The sequence below is a fragment of the Pelophylax lessonae genome (genome assembly GCF_965119305.1).
Source record: "Pelophylax lessonae genome assembly, chromosome: 3".
Taxonomy (NCBI): domain Eukaryota; kingdom Metazoa; phylum Chordata; class Amphibia; order Anura; family Ranidae; genus Pelophylax; species Pelophylax lessonae.
The window spans coordinates 74,265,700-74,284,921 of record NC_138770.1 but is presented as its reverse complement, the minus strand read 5'-3'; the positions used below and the strand labels follow the sequence as shown (position 1 = coordinate 74,284,921).

At 45.7% G+C, this 19,222-nt stretch overlaps 1 protein-coding gene across 1 annotated transcript in view; it reads left to right on the top strand.

The window, feature by feature from the left end:
• GAREM2 (GRB2 associated regulator of MAPK1 subtype 2) overlaps positions 1 to 19,222 on the top strand; it is a 207,370-nt gene that overhangs the window by 93,954 nt on the left and 94,194 nt on the right. Inside the window, exon 2 of the mRNA XM_082251146.1 lies at positions 7,408 to 7,548. Coding sequence (XP_082107272.1) covers positions 7,408 to 7,548 — 141 coding nt within the window. The remainder of the gene's footprint in view (positions 1 to 7,407; positions 7,549 to 19,222) is intronic.

Below are 19,222 nucleotides of genomic sequence, written 5' to 3'. Positions count from 1 at the left end.
AAATAAATATAGCCTGACTTTTGGCAGCGCTCTACACAGTTGTGCAGACCCAGGAACTCAGCACAGGGATGCTGGGGATCCCTCATAATGGACACAGCAGGTGTGCAGACCCAAGAAATCAGCACAGGGATGCTGGGGACCCCTCATAATGGACACAGCAGGTGTGCAGACCCAGGAACTCAGCACAGGGATGGTGGGGACCCCTCATAATGGACACAGCAGGTGTGCAGACCCAAGAAATCAGCACAGGGATGCTGGGGACCCCTCATAATGGACACAGCAGGTGTGCAGACCCAGGAACTCAGCACAGGGATGCAGGGGACCCCTCATAATGGACACAGCGGGTGTGCAGACCTGGGAACTCAGCACAGGGATGGTGGGAACCCCTCTTAATGGACACAGCAGGTGTGCAGACCTGGGAACTCAGCACAGGGATGGTGGGAACCCCTCATAATGGACACAGCAGGTGTACAGACCTGGGAACTCAGCACAGGTATGCTGGGGACCCCTCATAATGGACACAGCAGGTGTACAGACCTGGGAACTCAGCACAGGGATGCTGGGGACCCCTCATAATGGACACAGCAGGTGTGCAGACCTGGGAACTCAGCACAGGGATGGTGGGAACCCCTCATAATGGACACAGCAGGTGTGCAGACCCAGGAAATCAGCACAGGGATGCTGGGGACCCCTCATAATGGACACAGCAGGTGTGCAGACCCAGGAACTCAGCACAGGGATGGTGGGAACCCCTCATAATGGACACAGCAGGTGTGCAGACCCAGGAAATCAGCACAGGGATGCTGGGGACCCCTCATAATGGACACAGCGGGTGTGCAGACCTGGGAACTCAGCACAGGGATGGTGGGAACCACTCATAATGGACACAGCAGGTGTACAGACCTGGGAACTCAGCACAGGTATGCTGGGGACCCCTCATAATGGACACAGCAGGTGTGCAGACTTGGGAACTCAGCACAGGGATGGTGGGAGCCCCTCATAATGGACACAGCAGGTGTGCAGACCCAGGAAATCAGCACAGGGATGCTGGGGACCCCTCATAATGGACACAGCAGGTGTGCTGACCCAGAAAATCAGCACAGGGATGCTGGGGACCCCTCATAATGGACACAGCAGGTGTGTTGACCCAGAAAATCAGCACAGGGATGCTGGGGACCCCTCATAATGGACACAGCGGGTGTGCAGACCTGGGAACTCAGCACAGGGATGGTGGGAACCCCTCATAATAGGCACAGCAGGTGTGCAGACCTGGGAACTCAGCACAGGGATGGTGGGAACCCCTCATAATAGGCACAGCAGGTGTGCAGACCTGGGAACTCAGCACAGGGATGGTGGGAAGTGGGAACCCCCCATAATGGGCACAGAAGGTGTGCAGACCCGGGAACATCAATTTAGACCCTAAGAGATAGAACAGACTGTCAAGGGGTTTAATTCTCTAGGATGTGCAAATCACTGAGATATCCATTCTGTCTGGACTGGCCCTTAAAGTTAATAAACCATGTTTAGTGAAATAAAGCAGTAGCAAATCTGCAGTTACTATTTTTCCAGGCTCAGATGTCCCAGATTTCTCTACTTCTTGGCGCAGTGTGTGGGATCATAGGCGTGCGCACAGAGTGTGCCGGGTGTGCCTGGGCACATCCTAATCACCTAGGGCACATTAGCATTATCGCTCTGTTTGCCAGTGAGGAGATGGGAAAGATCTCCCTCGGACCTGCTCTGCCATAAGAGAAGTGCCACACACTTCTATTTCACTTTGCCAGCAGGGAGAGTAATGTACCGGGGCCATATACATGTAGGCAAACAAATGCATGTGTATTTAAACTTTGGGGTGCACACCCTAATGCAATAGGCTGCGCACACCTATGTGTGGGATTCAAAACAATTCTCTCTGATTAACCACTTAAGCCCCGGAAGATTTTACCCCCTTCCTGACCAGGGCCTATTTTGCGATTCGGCACTGCGTGACTTTAACGGACAATTGCGTGGTCGTGCGACGCTGTACCTAAACGAATTTGATGTCCTTTTTTTCCCCCACAAACAGAGCTTTCTTTTGGTAGTATTTGATCACCTGTGCGATTTTTTGATCATGCGCTATAAACAAAAAAAGAGCGTCAATTTAGCAAAAATAACAATATTTTTCACATTTTTTTTTATATGAAATTCCCCCCAAAAAAATGTAAAAATCAAAATGTTTTAACATTTTCGGCCAATTTGTTTTCTGCTACATATGTTTGGTAAAAAAAATTGCAAAAAGCGTATTTTGATTGGTTTGCGCAAAAGTTATCGCGTTTACTAACAAAGGGAAAGATTTTTGGAATTTTTGTTGTTTTTTTTTTTAACACGTAATGGCGGCGATCTGCGATTTTTTTCACGGGACTGCGACATTGCGGCGGACAGATCGGACCCTTGACTGACATTTGTGACACTTTTGGGGTTACCAGTGACATTACTACAGTAATCAGTGCTATACATATGCACTGTTACTGTAAAAATGACACTGGCAGGGAAGGGGTTAACTGTATTGGAGAGGGAGGGGTTAAGTGTGTCCTAGGGGCGTGTTTCTAATTGTGATGGGACATGGCTACTGGTGTAAGAACAGAGATCAACGGTCCTACATAGTAGAACCGTGTGATCTCCATTTTTACACAGGGGAGAATGACAGGCGGCGTTGTTTACATCAGCCGCCTGCCTTTCTCCCTTCCCGGCGAACGATCGCGAGTGACCGGCAGACATCGGGTCCGCCGGTCACACGCACTGACTTGTTAGGGAACGAGCCGGGGCGGGTGCTCGCCTCAGCGGGCGCGCGCTCGCCCGCTATTGGCTCACAAGCGAGTGACAGGCTAGTGACGTACCGGTACGTCACTTTGTCTGGCCGGGGCTGACCGCTGCAGTATATGTACTTGCGGCGGTCGGCAAGTGGTTAACCAGCTTACAACCAGAGGTGCTCATCCTTCAGCTGGCAAAAGACACAAATTCCTGGTCTGGTTTAATTGACATGGGCCTACACAGGCCCAACCCAGGAGTATCCCAAACCACCCCCACCCAATTACACAATGAATAATGTAGGGAATTCCCTACAAACATCACCTAATAAAAAAAGAACAGCAACTGCATATTGCCTTTTGAGGTTCTTTGCCAACCACATTGGAATACATGGATGATGATTTAATAAATTAACAGAACAAAAGATTTAAGAGTGAATTCTATGTAATGCAATGAATTCCTTTAGCGCCCATTCAGACTGGCGCGACACGATTTGCTGGGGCGACCTGTGATGTCGCGGTGCACGCTGTGCACCGCGACCTCGGCGCGACTTGCAGGGACGGACTTCATATAATTTAAGTCAATGCAAGTCGCCTCCAGGTCACCCCAAAGTAGTACAGGACCCTTTTTCTAAGTCGGAGCGACTTGTGTCGCTCCTATTAGAACGGGTCCTGTACTATTCAATGGCGAGCGACCGACTGCGACTTTTCAGGCGACCAAGTCGCCTGACAAGTCGCGCTAGTGTGAATGGACCCTTAAAAAAATAATTGAAAGGGATTTTGTTTTTTTACATACAGCTAGCATAAGTACCTACATTTCACATTCAGATCCCCCTCTGTCACCTCAGCAGCACTTAGACTGGGAGAAGGCAAGGCAGCACTGGGAGCCATTTAGAGTCTGCTAGTCTGCTACATGTACACCTTTGTATTGCTTCTTTGGAAAATATGTCCACTGAGATGTTCACACTGCAGTGTTGGCGAGTAACTGTCTGCCATTGGTGATACACTATATTACCAAAAGTATTGGGACACCTGCCTTTACACACACATGAATTTTAATGCCATCCCAGTCTTAGTCCTTAGGGCTCAACATTGAGTTGGCCCACCCTTTGCAGCTATAAAAGCTTCAACTCTTCTGGGAAGGTTTAGGAGTGTGTCTATGGGAATGTTTGCAAACAACAAGAGAAGGGCGCACTGACCTTGTGCATTACCACTTAAAAGTTTATTAAAATCAAAGAAGGAAGTTTATTAAAATCAAAGAAAGAAATTGCAAATTTTGGCTCTGAGGAAGAGGGTACTCCCTCGAAACACGTAAGCCACATCAGGTTTTGAGGACGCCATCACGCTAGCCAGCAGTAGAGAAGTGTCCTGGAAGTGAGCGGTGCCCATTTCCTATATGCTTGTTCATATGCTATGTTTGTGAGTATATTGTACGCTACCCTTCTTTGATTTTAGTAAACTTTTAAGTGGTAATGCACAAGGTCGGTGCGCCCTTCTCTTGTTGTTTTCTTGTAGTGCCTTTTGGATACCCTTGGTCCTGAGGGGGGCAGCAAGACCACTTCATTTGTGTCATAAAACCGCCTAGAAGATTCACCTTCCCGCATACCACTTGAGCGCAGGAGAGATATTGTTGTTTTATGGGAATGTTTGACCATTCTTCCAGAAGCGCATTTGTGAGGTCAGGCATTGATATTGGAGAGGACTCTGTGCAGACCAGTCAAGTTCCTCCACCCCAAACTCACTCATCCATGTTTTTATGGACCTTGTTTTGTGCACTGGTCCAAATCATTTGGTGGAGGAGGATAATGGTGTGGGGTTTTTTTTTTTTTAGGGGTTGGGCTTGGCCTCTTAGTTCCAGTGAAGGGAACTGTTAAGGCATCAGCATACCAAGACATTTTGGACAATTTCATGCTCCCAACTTTGTGGGAACAGTTTGAGGATGGCCCCTTCCTGTTCCAACATGACTGCACACCAGTGCAAAGCAAGGTCCATAAAGACCTGGATGAGCGAGTTTGGGGTGGAGGAACTTGACTGGCCTGCACAGAGTCCTGACCTCAACCCGATAGAACACTATTGGGATAAATTAGAGTGGAGACTGCGAGCCAGGCCTTCTTGTCCAACATCAGCGCCTGACCTCACAAATGGGCTTCTTGGAGAATGGTTAAACATTCCCATAGACACACTCCTAAACCTTGTGGACAGCCTTCCCAGAAGAGTTGAAGCTGTTATAGTTGCAAAGGGTGGGCCAATTCCATATAGAACCCTACGGACTAAGACTGGGATATCATTAAGGTTCATGTGTGTGTAAAGGCAGGCGTCCCAATACTTTTGGTAATATAACGTATCTGTGCACCAACATGTTTCACCATGTAAGCCATCACTTCTTTGTCCATACAAGGCTTGCTTGCCTAACCCTCTGTTCCACTTATACTGTCCTCTTTTTATTCAGCTATCCATAAGACCCTTGAGGCACTTTTCCTTCCACTGATACAAGACACTATTCTTTCAACTGCCACCAACAATGGGGCACTATTCCTGCTACTGACATCAACAGTGGGGCACTAGTTCTCCCATTGACGCCAACGATGGGGAACTATTCCTCAAACTGACACCAATGATGGTGCACTATTAATCGCAATGACACCAACGATGGGACACTATTTCTCCCACTGACACTAGAGATAGGGCACTATTATTCCCACTGACACCAATGATGGAGCACTGTTATCCCCACCGACACCAATGAGGGGGCTCTATTCCTCCCACTAACACCAGCGGTAGGGCACTATTAATCCCACTGACACCAATAATGGGGCACTATTCCTTACACTGACACCAGTGATAGAGCACTATTCCTCCCATTGATATGAATGATGGGGCACTATTCCTCCCACTGACACCAATGATGGGGCACTATTCCTCCCACTGACACCAATGATGGAGTACTATTCCTCCCACTGACACCAATGATGGAGTACTATTCCTCCCACTGACACCAATGATGGAGCACTATTCCTCCCACTGACACCAATGATGGAGCACTATTCCTCTCACTGGCACCAGTGGTAGGGCACTATTCCTCCCACTGACACCAATGATGGAGTACTATTCCTCCCACTGACACCAATGATGGAGTACTATTCCTCCCACTGACACCAATGATGGAGCACTATTCCTCCCACTGACACCAATGATGGAGCACTATTCCTCTCACTGGCACCAGTGGTAGGGCACTATTCTTCCCACTAATACCAAAGGTGTATTATTTACTCCCACTGATGCCAGGACAATTTCTACTCCCAATGGCCACATTCCGGCCCCCCGTAAAGTGTGGAGGACAGTTAACTTGCCCTTTGTTTAAAAAGTTTGGAGATCCCTGGTCTAGGGCCCTGGTGACCATCCTGCGGCCCTAGGGGCTGCATGCAACCCTTTGGTATTTAAAGTGTGGCCCTCGGATTTCATTTTGTAGTGGGAACATTAATTAGGGTGCATTGTTCTCTACTAGCCTAATATAATGTTCTTAGTTTGATATTGTCTTCTGCAGTATATCCCCGGCCAAAAATGTATCCTGTCCACAACCTCTGACCTTCATTTCCTCCACCAGGTCTGTAGTTTCTGACATTCCTCTTAGGTATTGCATACTGTATATTGAACAGCATGTGTGGCCCTTTGGTAATGTCAGGGGCAACATTTGAAGCCACCTTTAGCTCATAAGTTGACAAGCACTGGTCTATGGGACAGTAACAGCAGTTTAACTTACATGATCCTCCCCCCCAAGCTAACAGGGCTCCCCGGGCCAGGGCCATCTTACCGAATGGGCACACTGGGCAGTTGCCCAGGGGCCCCACTTGCCCGGGGGGCCCTACCTGCCCAGCGACCCATTCCCAGCCAAGCATTAGTCCCAATTCCCGTGTGCATCCCGCTGCCGAACTTAGCAGATGGCAAGCACCTGTCAGCCCTGCGCTGCTGTCAGGCCACTTGGGCCGTGAACGGGAACAGGCACACACAGTTGAGTCTGACTCCCGTCCGTGTGTGTGTTCACTGGACCCAGACACCCAACTTGGAAGCTGTCATTACCCTGGCACTGCTGTACCAATAAATATCGCCTTATCTATAATTTGCATTTTTATTCTCGTGGGTGATTGGGTAGGCAGGGCCCCAGTGCACTGCATTGCCAGGGGGCCTTTAACGCTCTTAAGATGGCACTGCCCCGGGCTCCCGCAATAGATTGTCCCTCAGCATCCTCATGTCCAATGTAGAGCTATGGACCCTTCACCAGTGATGTTATGGGGATCTGACCACCAAGGTGCAGTGGAGAAGAGGCTGCAGAGACCAGTCTAGCAGCACAGAGGATCAGGTAAGTAAAACTGAATTACCCCGGTCCCCCTAGACATAATCAAGCATTTAACCCTTGCAGAGGGGGTGGAGGCAAGGGAGGACCTTTACTTTTCCCATAATACGGAAATGTAAGGATAGCAAAGAAGAAGTTTAATATTATTGTCTATGTATACCATAAATCATTGATAACCATAGGTGTATCTTCCTTCCCCACTCATTTCCCATGTTACATATAGAGGAGACGATTGATTGATTGATTGATTAATTGATTGATGCTTTCTTGCAGGGGAATACGTAGAGGGGGTCAGTGACCAGGACGTCATCCTAATTCATTCCTGTCGGCAGTGGACAACGGTGACGGCTCACAGCCTTGAGGAGGGACACTACGTCATCGGGCCCAAGATAGACATCCCACTCCAGTATCCAGGTATGGCAGGGATCTGATTTCCTAAATTCAAATATAATTATACCTCGAGGAAGTTTGTCGGACATACTCTTCCTTATATCTGCATGACACAAAGTCAGCAGCTTGCAGCTTTAATGTGAAACTAAACCCATCGATTTAACAGTTTCAAAAAACAGTTACAACAGTTGTCATGTCAAATTGCATGACAAGTCGCATCGGTGGGAACGGTGGCTTAACCGTATTTCAATTCATAACCTTTCCCTTTACATACCTCTCAGCTCTTTGAGATAGCAACGAGGGACACCTATAAGCAAAAGTTTGTAGGTATAGGACACACCCCCTGCTACGCCCCCTTTACTGCACTTTCGTGGGAAAAAAAATCAGCAAACAAAGAAAATACAATATAGCGTATACAATTGCGACACAAATCATATTGTAATTGAATGATATTTAAAATTTACCTTTCCTTTTCAATCTGCAGCTGTTGTAATTTTCTGAATATGCAATGCAATATGGCCGCCTGGAGGTGTTCTGTACACAGAATGTATACTGACCACACCCCAGAAACATCATTTCCTGCTTGTGTGATTGGCTCACCAATTTTCCCAGAAGTCTGCACTAAGATACAAGTCGGATTTCTGGCATCCCCTGCAACAAAAATGTCATTTTTGGTGAGATACTCCCAATAGGAACACGTCTAAAGTGATGCAGACCCAGCAGCTTTCTCATTAGTGCTCTGCAGCTGCCACAGCTGATAGATTATTATGAAACCACTCCCATTAGACCCACTCAGCACAGAGGAACAAACAATGATTTCTTCAGAATAACAAAAGGTAGGAATCTGAAACAAAGTTTGTTAAAATCCTTGTAATGTACAGAGATCACCCAGAGGGGAATGTTTTTTTCTCAACAAAAGTGGAGTTACGCTTTAAAAGAGAATTATACAAAAAATTGATTAGTTAATCTCACAAGTAATTTTTTTTTCCACTACTATTTCTTTATACTGGCTTTTGATATTTACAAATGCAGTGATTTAGAAATTGGACGAAAAGTTTAGAACTGGGAAGCACTTTTTGAAAGATAAATATATGCATTTTATATACAGCTATATAGATCAGTTCAAAATGAGGGACAAATTAGGAGGAAAGAGGGACAGAGGGACTTTGTTCCAAATCTGGGACAGTCCCTCGAAATCTGGGACAGTCCCTCAAAATCAGGGACAGTTGGGACGTATGTTTTAGTTTTAGATAGAATGGACAAGGCTCTGTCAGTTTTCTGTCAGCTCTGCTCTCTGCGGCTGGCCCCAGGAAGGAAGCGCATGCTCCGATAACGCGCTGCCTATGTCATCGCGTCCTTGCGTCACAACCGGGAGAGTGTCGCCGTAAGTCTACCTCTGTGTCCCCAGTGTTCAGGAAGTGCCGACATCCATCAGCTACAGCGGATAACTGCAGCGGACCATTTCAGACTGATTGAGGCACCCGGACGGACCTACCGCTTGGACGGACCAGTTTACATGTTATACACTGCCGTTTCTCACCTACTCTATTGTGAGTATTTGGTGTACATTGATTTACCTTATTAACCACTTAAGCCCCGGAGGATTTTCCTGCTAAAAGACCAGGGGGTATTTTGCGATTCGGCACTGCGTGATTTTAACGGACAATTGCGCGGTCGTGCGACACTGTACCTAAACGAATTTGATGTCCTTTTTTTCCCACAAACAGAGCTTTCTTTTGGTGGTATTTGATCACCTGTGCGATTTTTTGATCACGCGCTATAAACAAAAAAAGAGCGACAATTTTGCAAAAATAGCAATATTTTTCACATTTTTTTATATGAAATTCCCCCCAAAAAAAATGTAAAAATCAAAATTTTTTAACATTTTCGGCCAATTTGTTTTATCCTACCTATATTTGGTAAAAAAAATTGCAAAAAGCGTATTTTTATTGGTTTGTGCAAAAGTTATTGCGTTTACTAACAAAGGGAAAGATTTGTGTCATTTTTGTTGTTTTTTTTTATAACGCGTAATGGCGGCGATCTGCGATTTTTTTTGCGGTACTGCGACATTGCGGCGGACAGATCGGACCCTTGACTGACATTTTTGACACTTTTGGGGTTACCAGTGACATTTCTACAGTAATCAGTGCTACACATATGCACTGTTACTGTAAAAATACACTGGTAGTGAAGGGGTTAACTTTATTTGGGAGGGAGGGGCTGTGTGTGTCCCTAGGGGCGTGCTTTCTACTGTGATTGGCTGTGGCTTGAGCTGTAAGGACACTGATCAACGGATCTACATAGTAGATCCGTGTGATCAGTGTCTTTACACCGAGGAGAATGACAGGTGGCTTGTTTACACAAGCTGCCTGACATTCTCCCTCTCCCCCGACGATCGCCGGGTGACCGGCGGACATCGGGTCCGCTGGTCACACGCGCGGGGGGGTCCGTGACCGCACGGAAGCGCGCCTCCGCGGGCACTCGCTCGCTCCCCAGACCCTCCCAGGCTAGTGACGTTAATTAACGTCACTCTGCCTGGCAGGGGCTGACCGCCGCAGTAAATCTACTTGCGGCGGTTGGCAAGCGGTTAAACTTGTCTTACTGCACTTAGAGTGGCACATGTTTTAATGTAGACTAGTTTTTTTTTTATCTATCTATCTATCTATCTATCTATCTATCTATCTATCTATCTATCTATCTATCTATCTATCTATCTATCTATCTATCTATCTATCTATCTATCTATCTATCTGTATGTATATATATAGATAGATATAGATATATATGTATATATGCAAAAAAGTTTGCAAGACACAGTCCTGCTAGTGGTGGATTTTAATGGCACTCACATGAGACATATTTGTTATATTATAAAAACATAATCTTTTATTTTAACATCATTTAAAAACACAATGGGCGCCCAAAACGGCTTTATTTTAAAAAACACACACACACAAAGTGCACAAAAAGCGTAATACAGTATCCTTAGGATTTTTTGTGAACACCTATATACATTCAATCCATTGATTGAGGTATGTGCTCCTTGTTGCTGGTCGACGTGTTTCGCAAAGTGCTTCCTCAGGACCAACAGCAGGTGTGTCACAACTGAATGATATGTACTAACGTGAGAGACATACATCTGAGAGGACACAGGGAATTGGTGGTTTCCTATCATCTATTTGTCTTATTGGTGGTCATGTTTCCGGATTTTTCCTGTGGAGGCAGAAGGCACACACATAGGAGGACATCCAGGGGAATATATCCGCTTTAAGAGGTCCGCTTTAAGGCTTGACAGGATGTGTATCTACAGTATAAAATTGGTTTATGTGCCGGAAAATTACCTTTATTGTATTTTTTTACTGAAATGTTGTGATTGTGATAATACAGTATCTTCAACCATTATAAGTTGAAGCCACCACTATTTTATTCTCCAGGGTGTCTTTTTTCATAAAATATAGAATGTTTCGGGGTTTTAAGTAATTTTCAGGCCTAAAATTATTTTTTAAAAATATGTGTGCAAAAAAATGAAAAAATGGTTTAGGGACTGAAGTTTTTTTCTTGGAAGCTTGGATATTACCTTTTCTCCCCTGTCCTCATTAAATATCATTTTGGGTCCTGCCGAACTTATCACACTTTTTCCAGAACTCAGGCTCCTCGCCGGTGACTCTCTTTTGACCTTGCTGCTCGCTGGCTGACATTAATAGCTGAGACGGCGGATCATGATCAGTGCGTTCAGCTCTTTTTGTCTTCTGATTCATTGGATGGGAAAACCACACAGTGACAAAAGCTTTGTCTCCTCCAGGAACCTCCAGCTCTCTGTGACATATTAATTACAACCTTTCTCTGGCAGCCAGAGCGCACGCCTTCAATAATTAGACCTTTCAGCTGTGACATAATAAAAATCATATTACCGCTCGTTACCACTCGCTCTGGGAGCACTTCCTATTGAAGACGGGATCTGTGCAATAAATTCCAGGGTGCTCTGCTGGGGATACCACCATGCCCAGATCCATAGTGACTCCATCTTGTACTGGGCCAAATGTGTCCTTCAAAGTAAAGGCTTAAAGCGTATCCAAGCCTAAAAACATAAATGTAAGACTTTGCAGCTTACTAGTTCTTAGAAGTGATGACTGCATTAGTTTTCTTTTTTTCTTTATTTTCAACTGGTGATCCTGCCAGTAACACACTTCCTTTACGCCTTTTCTCCACTGTGTCTATGGAGGTAGCCACAAAGGCTGCACCTCAAATATATATATATATAATCAGGGCTTTTTTTCTCAGAGAATAGGTGCCGGAACTCCCCTTTTTCAAGTCAACCCTTGTCTCCGCCCCTAACCACCTCCGAGCACTGTTTCTTGGTTCCACTCATTACCCACCTCCGAAGACCACCCCTTTTAGATAATTCAGTAACATTTGTGGTACTAACTAATTTGTATTGAGCTTGTTAATGATAACAAGAAAAGCAGTAGAATAGATCCCCTGTAGTCAGCAACTATGGACCACTCACAACAAAACACCCCCCTCCCTAGCAGCAACAACAGATCTCCTCGCAGCCAGCATCAGCAGACCCTCTGGAATAATAGATTCCCCCCCCCCCAGCAACAATGGACCACCTACAAGAAAATACCACCCCCTTCCTCAGCAACAATAGACCCCCGGAAGCAACAATAGACCTCTTCCTGAACAGTAGATCCCTCCCAGAAATGACTGACCCCCCAGCAACATAAGACCCACCCTTAGCAACAATAGATCCCCTGCCAGCAATAACAGATCTCCCCAACAACAGACCCCCCTGCAATAATAGATTCTCTCCAGTGCCAGTGACAATAGATCCCCAGCAATCAGCATCAACAGACCCTGCAGCACACCTCCAGCACCCCTTGCCATTACATACATTCAGTCCTGGAGGTGCCGGAACTGCGTTCCCCCGCGTTCCCGCTGAAAAAAAGCCCTGTATATAATAAATATATGGACAGGCAAACAAATTCTCCTGTGCTTAAAAGAGATGTGGTGGTGGTAAGTCTCTATGGCTCCAGGAATATGCACAGATTTTGCTTCCCTCCTGGGGTCAGGGGAAACCCGATGAGAACACTGTATAAAGAACAAAAAGAGGGCGCACCGACCTTGTGCCCATTGGCTCTGAGGAAGAGGGGATCTCCCCTTGAAAAGTGCCAGCCATTCAGAGGGTCCTCTGGCATGCTGGTCACTGTCCTGGAGACCTGGTTGCTTTGGGTCCATTTTGTGGATCGATATGCTTTTATCTAATTTTATGTTTGTTAATATAACTTTTCTTAATTCATTTTAATAAATTCTACTTGGGTAGTGCACGAGGTCGGTGCGACCTCTTTTTGTCTTTATACAGTGCACCTCAAACATGCCTGATTTTGTTTATTTCCATTACATGGTGGATTTATGGGTCTAGTAGTTTACACAATAAAGGATACATTGATGTCTAAACCACTGCCAACAAAAGTGAGTACACCCCTAAGTGAAAATGTCCAAATTGGGCCCAAAGTGGCAATATTTTGTGTGGCCACCATTATTTTATAGCACTGCCTTAACCCTCTTGGGCATGGAGTTCACCAGAGCTTCACAGGTTGCCACTGGAGTCCTCTTTCACTCCTCCATGACGACGTCACGGAGCTGGTGGATGTCAGAGACCTTGCGCTCCTCCACCTTCCGTTTGAGGATGTCCCACAGATGCTCAATAGGGTTTAGGTCTGGAGACATGCTTGGCCAGTCCATCACCTTTACCCTCAGCTTCTTTAGCAAGGCAGTGGTCGTCTTGGAGGTGTGTTTGGGGTCATTATCATGTTGGAATACTGCCCTGCGGCCCAGTCTTTGAAGGGAGGGGATCATACTCTGCTTCAGTATGTCACAGTACATGTTGGCATTCATGATTCCCTCAATGAACTGTATCTCCCCAGTGCCGGCAGCACTCATGCAGCCCCAGACCATGACACTCCCACCACCATGCTTGACTGTAGACATGACACACTTGTCTTTGTGCTCCTTACCTGGTTGCTGCCACACACGCTTGACACTATCTGAACCAAATAAATTTATCTTTGTCTCATGAGACCACATGACATGGTTCCAGTAATCCATGTCCTTAGTCTGCTTGTCTTCAGCAAACTGTTTTCAGGCTATCTTGTGCATCATCTTTAGAAGAGGCTTCCTTCTGGAACGACAGCCATGCAGACCAATTTGATGCAGTGTGCGCCGTATGGTCTGAGCACTGACAGGCTGACCCCCCACTCCTTCAACCTCTACAGCAATGCTGGCAGCACTCATACGTCTATTTCCCAAAGACAACCTCTGGATATGACGCTGAGCACGTGCACCCAACTTCTTTGGTCGACCATGGCGAGGCCTGTTCTGAGTGGAACCTGTCCTGTTAAACCGCTGTACGGTCTTGGCCACCGTGTTGCAGCTCAGTTTCAGGGTCTTGGCAATCTTCTTATAGCCTAGGCCATCTTTATGTAGAGCAACAATTATTTTTTCAGATCCTCAGAGAGTTCTTTGCCATGAGGTGCCATATTGAACTTCCAGTGACCAGTATGACAGAGTGAGAGTGATAACACCAAATTTAACACACCTGCTCCCCATTCACACCTGAGACCTTGTAACACTAACGAGTCACATGACACAGAGGAGGGAAAATGGCTAATTGGGCCCAAATTGGACATTTTCCTTTAGGTGTGTACTCACTTTTGTTGCCAGCGGTTTAGACATTAATGGCTGTGGGTTGAGTTTTTTTAGAGGGGACAGCAAATCTATACAGTTCTACAAGCTGTACACTCACTACTTTACATTGTAGCAAAGTGTAATTTCTTCAGTGTTGTCACATGAAAAGATAGAATAAAATATTTACAAAAATGTGAGGGGTGTACTCACTTTTGTGAGATACTATAAATATATATATATATATACTGCTCAGAAAAATGAAAGGATCACTTAGTATAGATATTCAGCAAGATACTTTCTGATGTGTTTACAGATATGGACTGGCTAATGTGTTAGGAACTAAAGGATGCCACATTGTTTGATGGAAATGAAAATGATCCACCTACGGAGGGCTGAATTCAAAGACACCTCGAAAATCAAAGTGAAAAAATTTTGAAGAAGGGTAGTCCACTTTACTGAAATTTCATTGCAGCAACTCAAAATGTTACTCAGTAGTTTGTATGGCCCCCACGTGCTTGTATGCATCCCTGACAATGTCGGGGCATGCTTCCAATGAGACAACGGATGGTGTCCTGGGGTATTTCCTCCCAGATCTGGACCAGGGAATCACTGAGCTCCTGAACAGACTGAGATGCAACCTGGTGGCATTGGATGGACCCAAACATAATGTCCCAGAGGTGTTCTATTTGGTTTAGGTCTGGCGAGCATGGGGGCCATTCAATGGTATTAATTCCTTCATCCTCCAGGAACTGGTTGCATACCCTCGCCACATGAGGCTGGGCATTGTCGTGCACCAGGAGGAACCCAGGACCCATTGCAGCAGTGTAGGGTCTGACAATGGGTCCAAGGATTTCATCTTGATACCTAATGGTAGTCAGGGTGCCATTGTGTAGCCTGTAGAGGTCTGTGAATCCCTCTATGGATATGCCTCCCCAGACCATCACTGACCCACCACCAAACCGGTCATGCCAAAGGATGTTACAGGCAGCACAATGTTTGTCACATGTGCTCAGGGTGAAATTTAAGTCATCTGTGAAAGGCACAGGGCACCAGTGGCAGACCTGCCAATTCTGGTGTTCAATGGCAAATGCCAATTGAGCTACACGGTGCCGGGCAGTGAGCACAGGGCCCACTAGAGGACATTGGGGCCTCAGGCCACCCTCATGAAGTCGGGTTCTGATTGTTTGGTCAGAGACCATCACACCAGTAGTCTGCTGGAGGTCATTTTGTAGGGCTCTGGCAGTGCTCATCCTGTTCCTCCTTGCACAAAGGAGCAGATACCGGTCCTGCTGATGGGTTAAGGACCTTCTGCAGCCCTGTCCAGCTCTCCTAGAGTAACTGCCTGTCTCCTGGAATCTCCTCCATGCTCTTGAGACTGTGCTGGGAGACACAGCAAACCTTCTGACAATGCCACCTATTGATGTGCCATCCTGGAGGAGTTGGTCTGTCTGTGCAACCTCTATAGGGTCCAAGTATCGTTTCATGCTACCAGTAGTGACACTGACCCTAGCCAAATGCAAAACTAGTGAAAAACAGTCATAAAAGATGAGTAGGGAAAAAAATGTCAGTGGCCTCCACCTGTAAAACCATTCCTGTTTTGGAGGTTGCCCATTGTTGCCCATCTAGTGCACCTGTTGTTACTTTCATTAACACCAAAGCAGCTGAAACTGATTAACAACCCCCTCTGCTACCTAACTGACCAGATCAATATCCTAGGAGTTTAATTGACTTAATTCTATACTCTAAATAAAAAGTGTTGCTTACATTTTTTAGAGCAGTGTATATCATATATACCACTACGGATTTAACTCCACTTTTAAGCTGAGTATTATTCTGCTCATATTTTGCCTTCCCTGGTTCCTCCGTCCCCCTCATCAACACGCTAAAAAATGTTTTAAATAAATCCATTCTGTTTCCATTCCATACCTTTATTTTAGATTCAGTGGTGTCATCACTGGGTTTCTGTGCTTCTCTATGCAATGCAGGTAAATCATGGCTGATGGGAGGGCTGTAAGAGTGCTTTACATGACTTCCTGCAAACATCACAGCACCCTGCCTCAGTCCACCCCTTAGCCCTAATGCAAGCAGTGAGATGGCTTTTGGGAAGAGGTATGTGAATATCAAAATGCCATGATGGGTGGATGTCAATGTGAAAGAGGAAGGCTGCATTTGCATGCAGTAACACCTACATGGAATGCTAAGCCTCCATATTTGAAAGAACTGAAATTCAATGAATGAAAGGGGTGGGCTATGGACAGTCAGGCTGGGGAGGAAAGGCCTCTAGCCAGGAAATAAAGCAGGCTCTGTCTGCCTTGATGCAGCTTCTAATGCCCATTGTGAGAACCTCACAGTGTGCAGTGAAATCAGAGCAAGCCATTTCGGCAGTCAGCCCCTCACAGGCAAAGCGACGTAGGGCTATGGCGCTAGCCTGTGAGGCTCTGGGAAGCCAGCGCGCGCCGCCAGAGGCGCGCTCCCGCTCGCTCACGGACCCCCCCCCCGCGTGTGTGCCTGGCGGACCCGATGTCCGCCGGGCACTCGCGGTCGTCCGTTACCCTGGGAGAAAGGCAGGCGGCTGATGTAAACAAAGCCGCCTGTCATTCTCCCCTGTGTAAGAATAGTGATCATACGGTTCTGCTATGTAGGACCATTGATCTCTGTTCTTACACACACAGTCACATCCAATCACAGTTAGAAGCACACCCCTAGGGACACACTTAACCCCTCCCTCTCAAAAAAGTTAACCCCTTCCCTGCCAGTGTCATTTTTACAGTAACAGTGCATATGTATAGCACTGATTACTGTAGTAATGTCACTGGTAACCCCAAAAGTGTCAAAAATGTCAGTCAAGGGTCCGATCTGTCCGCCGCAATGTCGCAGTCCCGCAAAAAAAAAAAGCAGATCGCCGCCATTACTCGTTAACAAAAAAACAACAAAAATGACAAAAATCTTTCCCTTAGTTAGTAAACGCAATAACTTTTGCGCAAACCAATCAAAATACGCTTTTTGCAATATTTTTTACCAAACATATGTAGCAGAAAACAAATTGGCCTAAAATGTTAAAAAATTTTGATTTTTACATTTTTTTTGGGGAATTTCATATAACAAATGTGAAAAATATTATTTTTGCAAAATTGACGCTTTTTTTTGTTTATAGCGAATGATCATAAAATCGCACACGTGATCAAATACCACCAAAAGAAAGCTCTGTTTGTGGGTAAAAAAGGACGTCAAATTTGTTTAGGTACAGCGTCGCACGACCACGCAATTGTCCGTTAAAGTCACGCAGTGCCGAATCACAAAATAAGCCCTGGTCAGGAAGGGGGTAAAATCTTCCGGGGCTTAAGTGGTTAAAAGCAGTGCTCTTTCCATGTACTGCCAGAGAGCGGAAGAAGTGATGAAATCCCGGTCATCGTCTGATCATGGTAATTTTATCTGGCCACATACTGAGTGACTAATAGGTCAATCACACTATCACTTCCCATCAGTCGGCAGATCCATCCAGATTATTTCCATGGCAGCCGTCACCGTCACTGGTCCATATGATGCAATACTTCCAGCCTTGTGTGAAATGAGGGTGAAGGATTTCTCGGAAACTTGTGACAGGCGATTATTCATTCGTTATTTTTATTCGATAAGTGGAGGTGATAAGGGGACAAATGGACTTTCATTCAAAGATACAACCTGCTTATTTATAAATTATGGAGCTCTGACACATAACTCAGGATATCGATCTCTTCCTATTGGTGCCTGTCACCCCAAAGAGATTACAGTCCAAAATTCTACAGTTGGAGAAAATTTTGGCGCAATTTACATACTAGAACGTTGCAGATGATAGAAGGAAAACGCCCACAGTCCTCAAATGCATTGGTGAGCATACAAACTCTGTGCTTCTAGTGTGGGAAATGAGCTGATGACCTCACCCTCTTCAAAGAATTAAGAATAAGAGAAATCAAGAGTTTCCACTTTGACAAAAATTTGTAAAAATTGATACATTTTAGTAAAAATTTTTTATTTTTTTTTAAATTTTATTGAAATGCATTGGAGGGGATGGAAGCTAAATTAAGGTGGTGTTTAACCTTGTGGCGATCACATAACACATGTGTGCAGTGGCAATGAGAGTGGGCCTTGAGGCCCATACAATGCACATATGCGTCCATGGTGGCTGAGTTTTCTTTCCTCAGAGCACGCTTGTCGCGTGCTTTAAGCCTCGTACACACGCAACTATTATCGGCCGACCGATCGGCCGTCTTTTGTCCAGTGTTGTTGTGTTGGTTGGAATGTGCCTAGACTGCACACGAATTTTATCGGCCAACAAAAACCAACTTCAGAAGTGATGTCATGTGCTGGTTTACTTTCCGTGTGTGTTTTCTTCTCTGAGCATGCCCAGTCTTGCTCATCTGATTTTTGTCTGCCGAAATCTGTACTGATTGACGGAAAATCGGCCGTTCTGTTGACGGCCAACAAAAATTTTATAGCATGCACACCAGATTTTGTTTGGCCGAAAAGTCGCAGTCGGTTGTCGGAAGCATCATACTAACAAGCCGACAATCTGCCGATCGGACGTTGGCCGAAATTTCACGGCCAACAATTGTTGCATGTGTACAAGGCATTAGGCACAGTGCTTGGGCTGTCACCAACAGCTCCCGGTCTCTAGGTATGGTCGAGCATTGTGGGGGCTGACTCCCAATCATGTGACCACTGTAATAGCCAATCACAGTGGTCAAGTGATCATCAAGTTCATCCCGTTCCCCCCCCAGTTAAACATCCAGGCAGTGGGAAGGAGTTAAGAGTGCAATTAAATTTTGGAAGCTGCCATTGCTGGGCCACATTTGACAACGCTAGTGGTCTAGCTGTGTCTGGCAGAACAAACATGTAGTAAATGATTTTTAGAAAAGTGTTGGAATTCCTTATCTCTATAGTTGCACTGGATCAGAAATTTAAAGGAAGCCAAAGCCAAAACTAAAATTCTTAAGGAAGAAGTAATGGCAACCTCCATATATTTCTCATGATG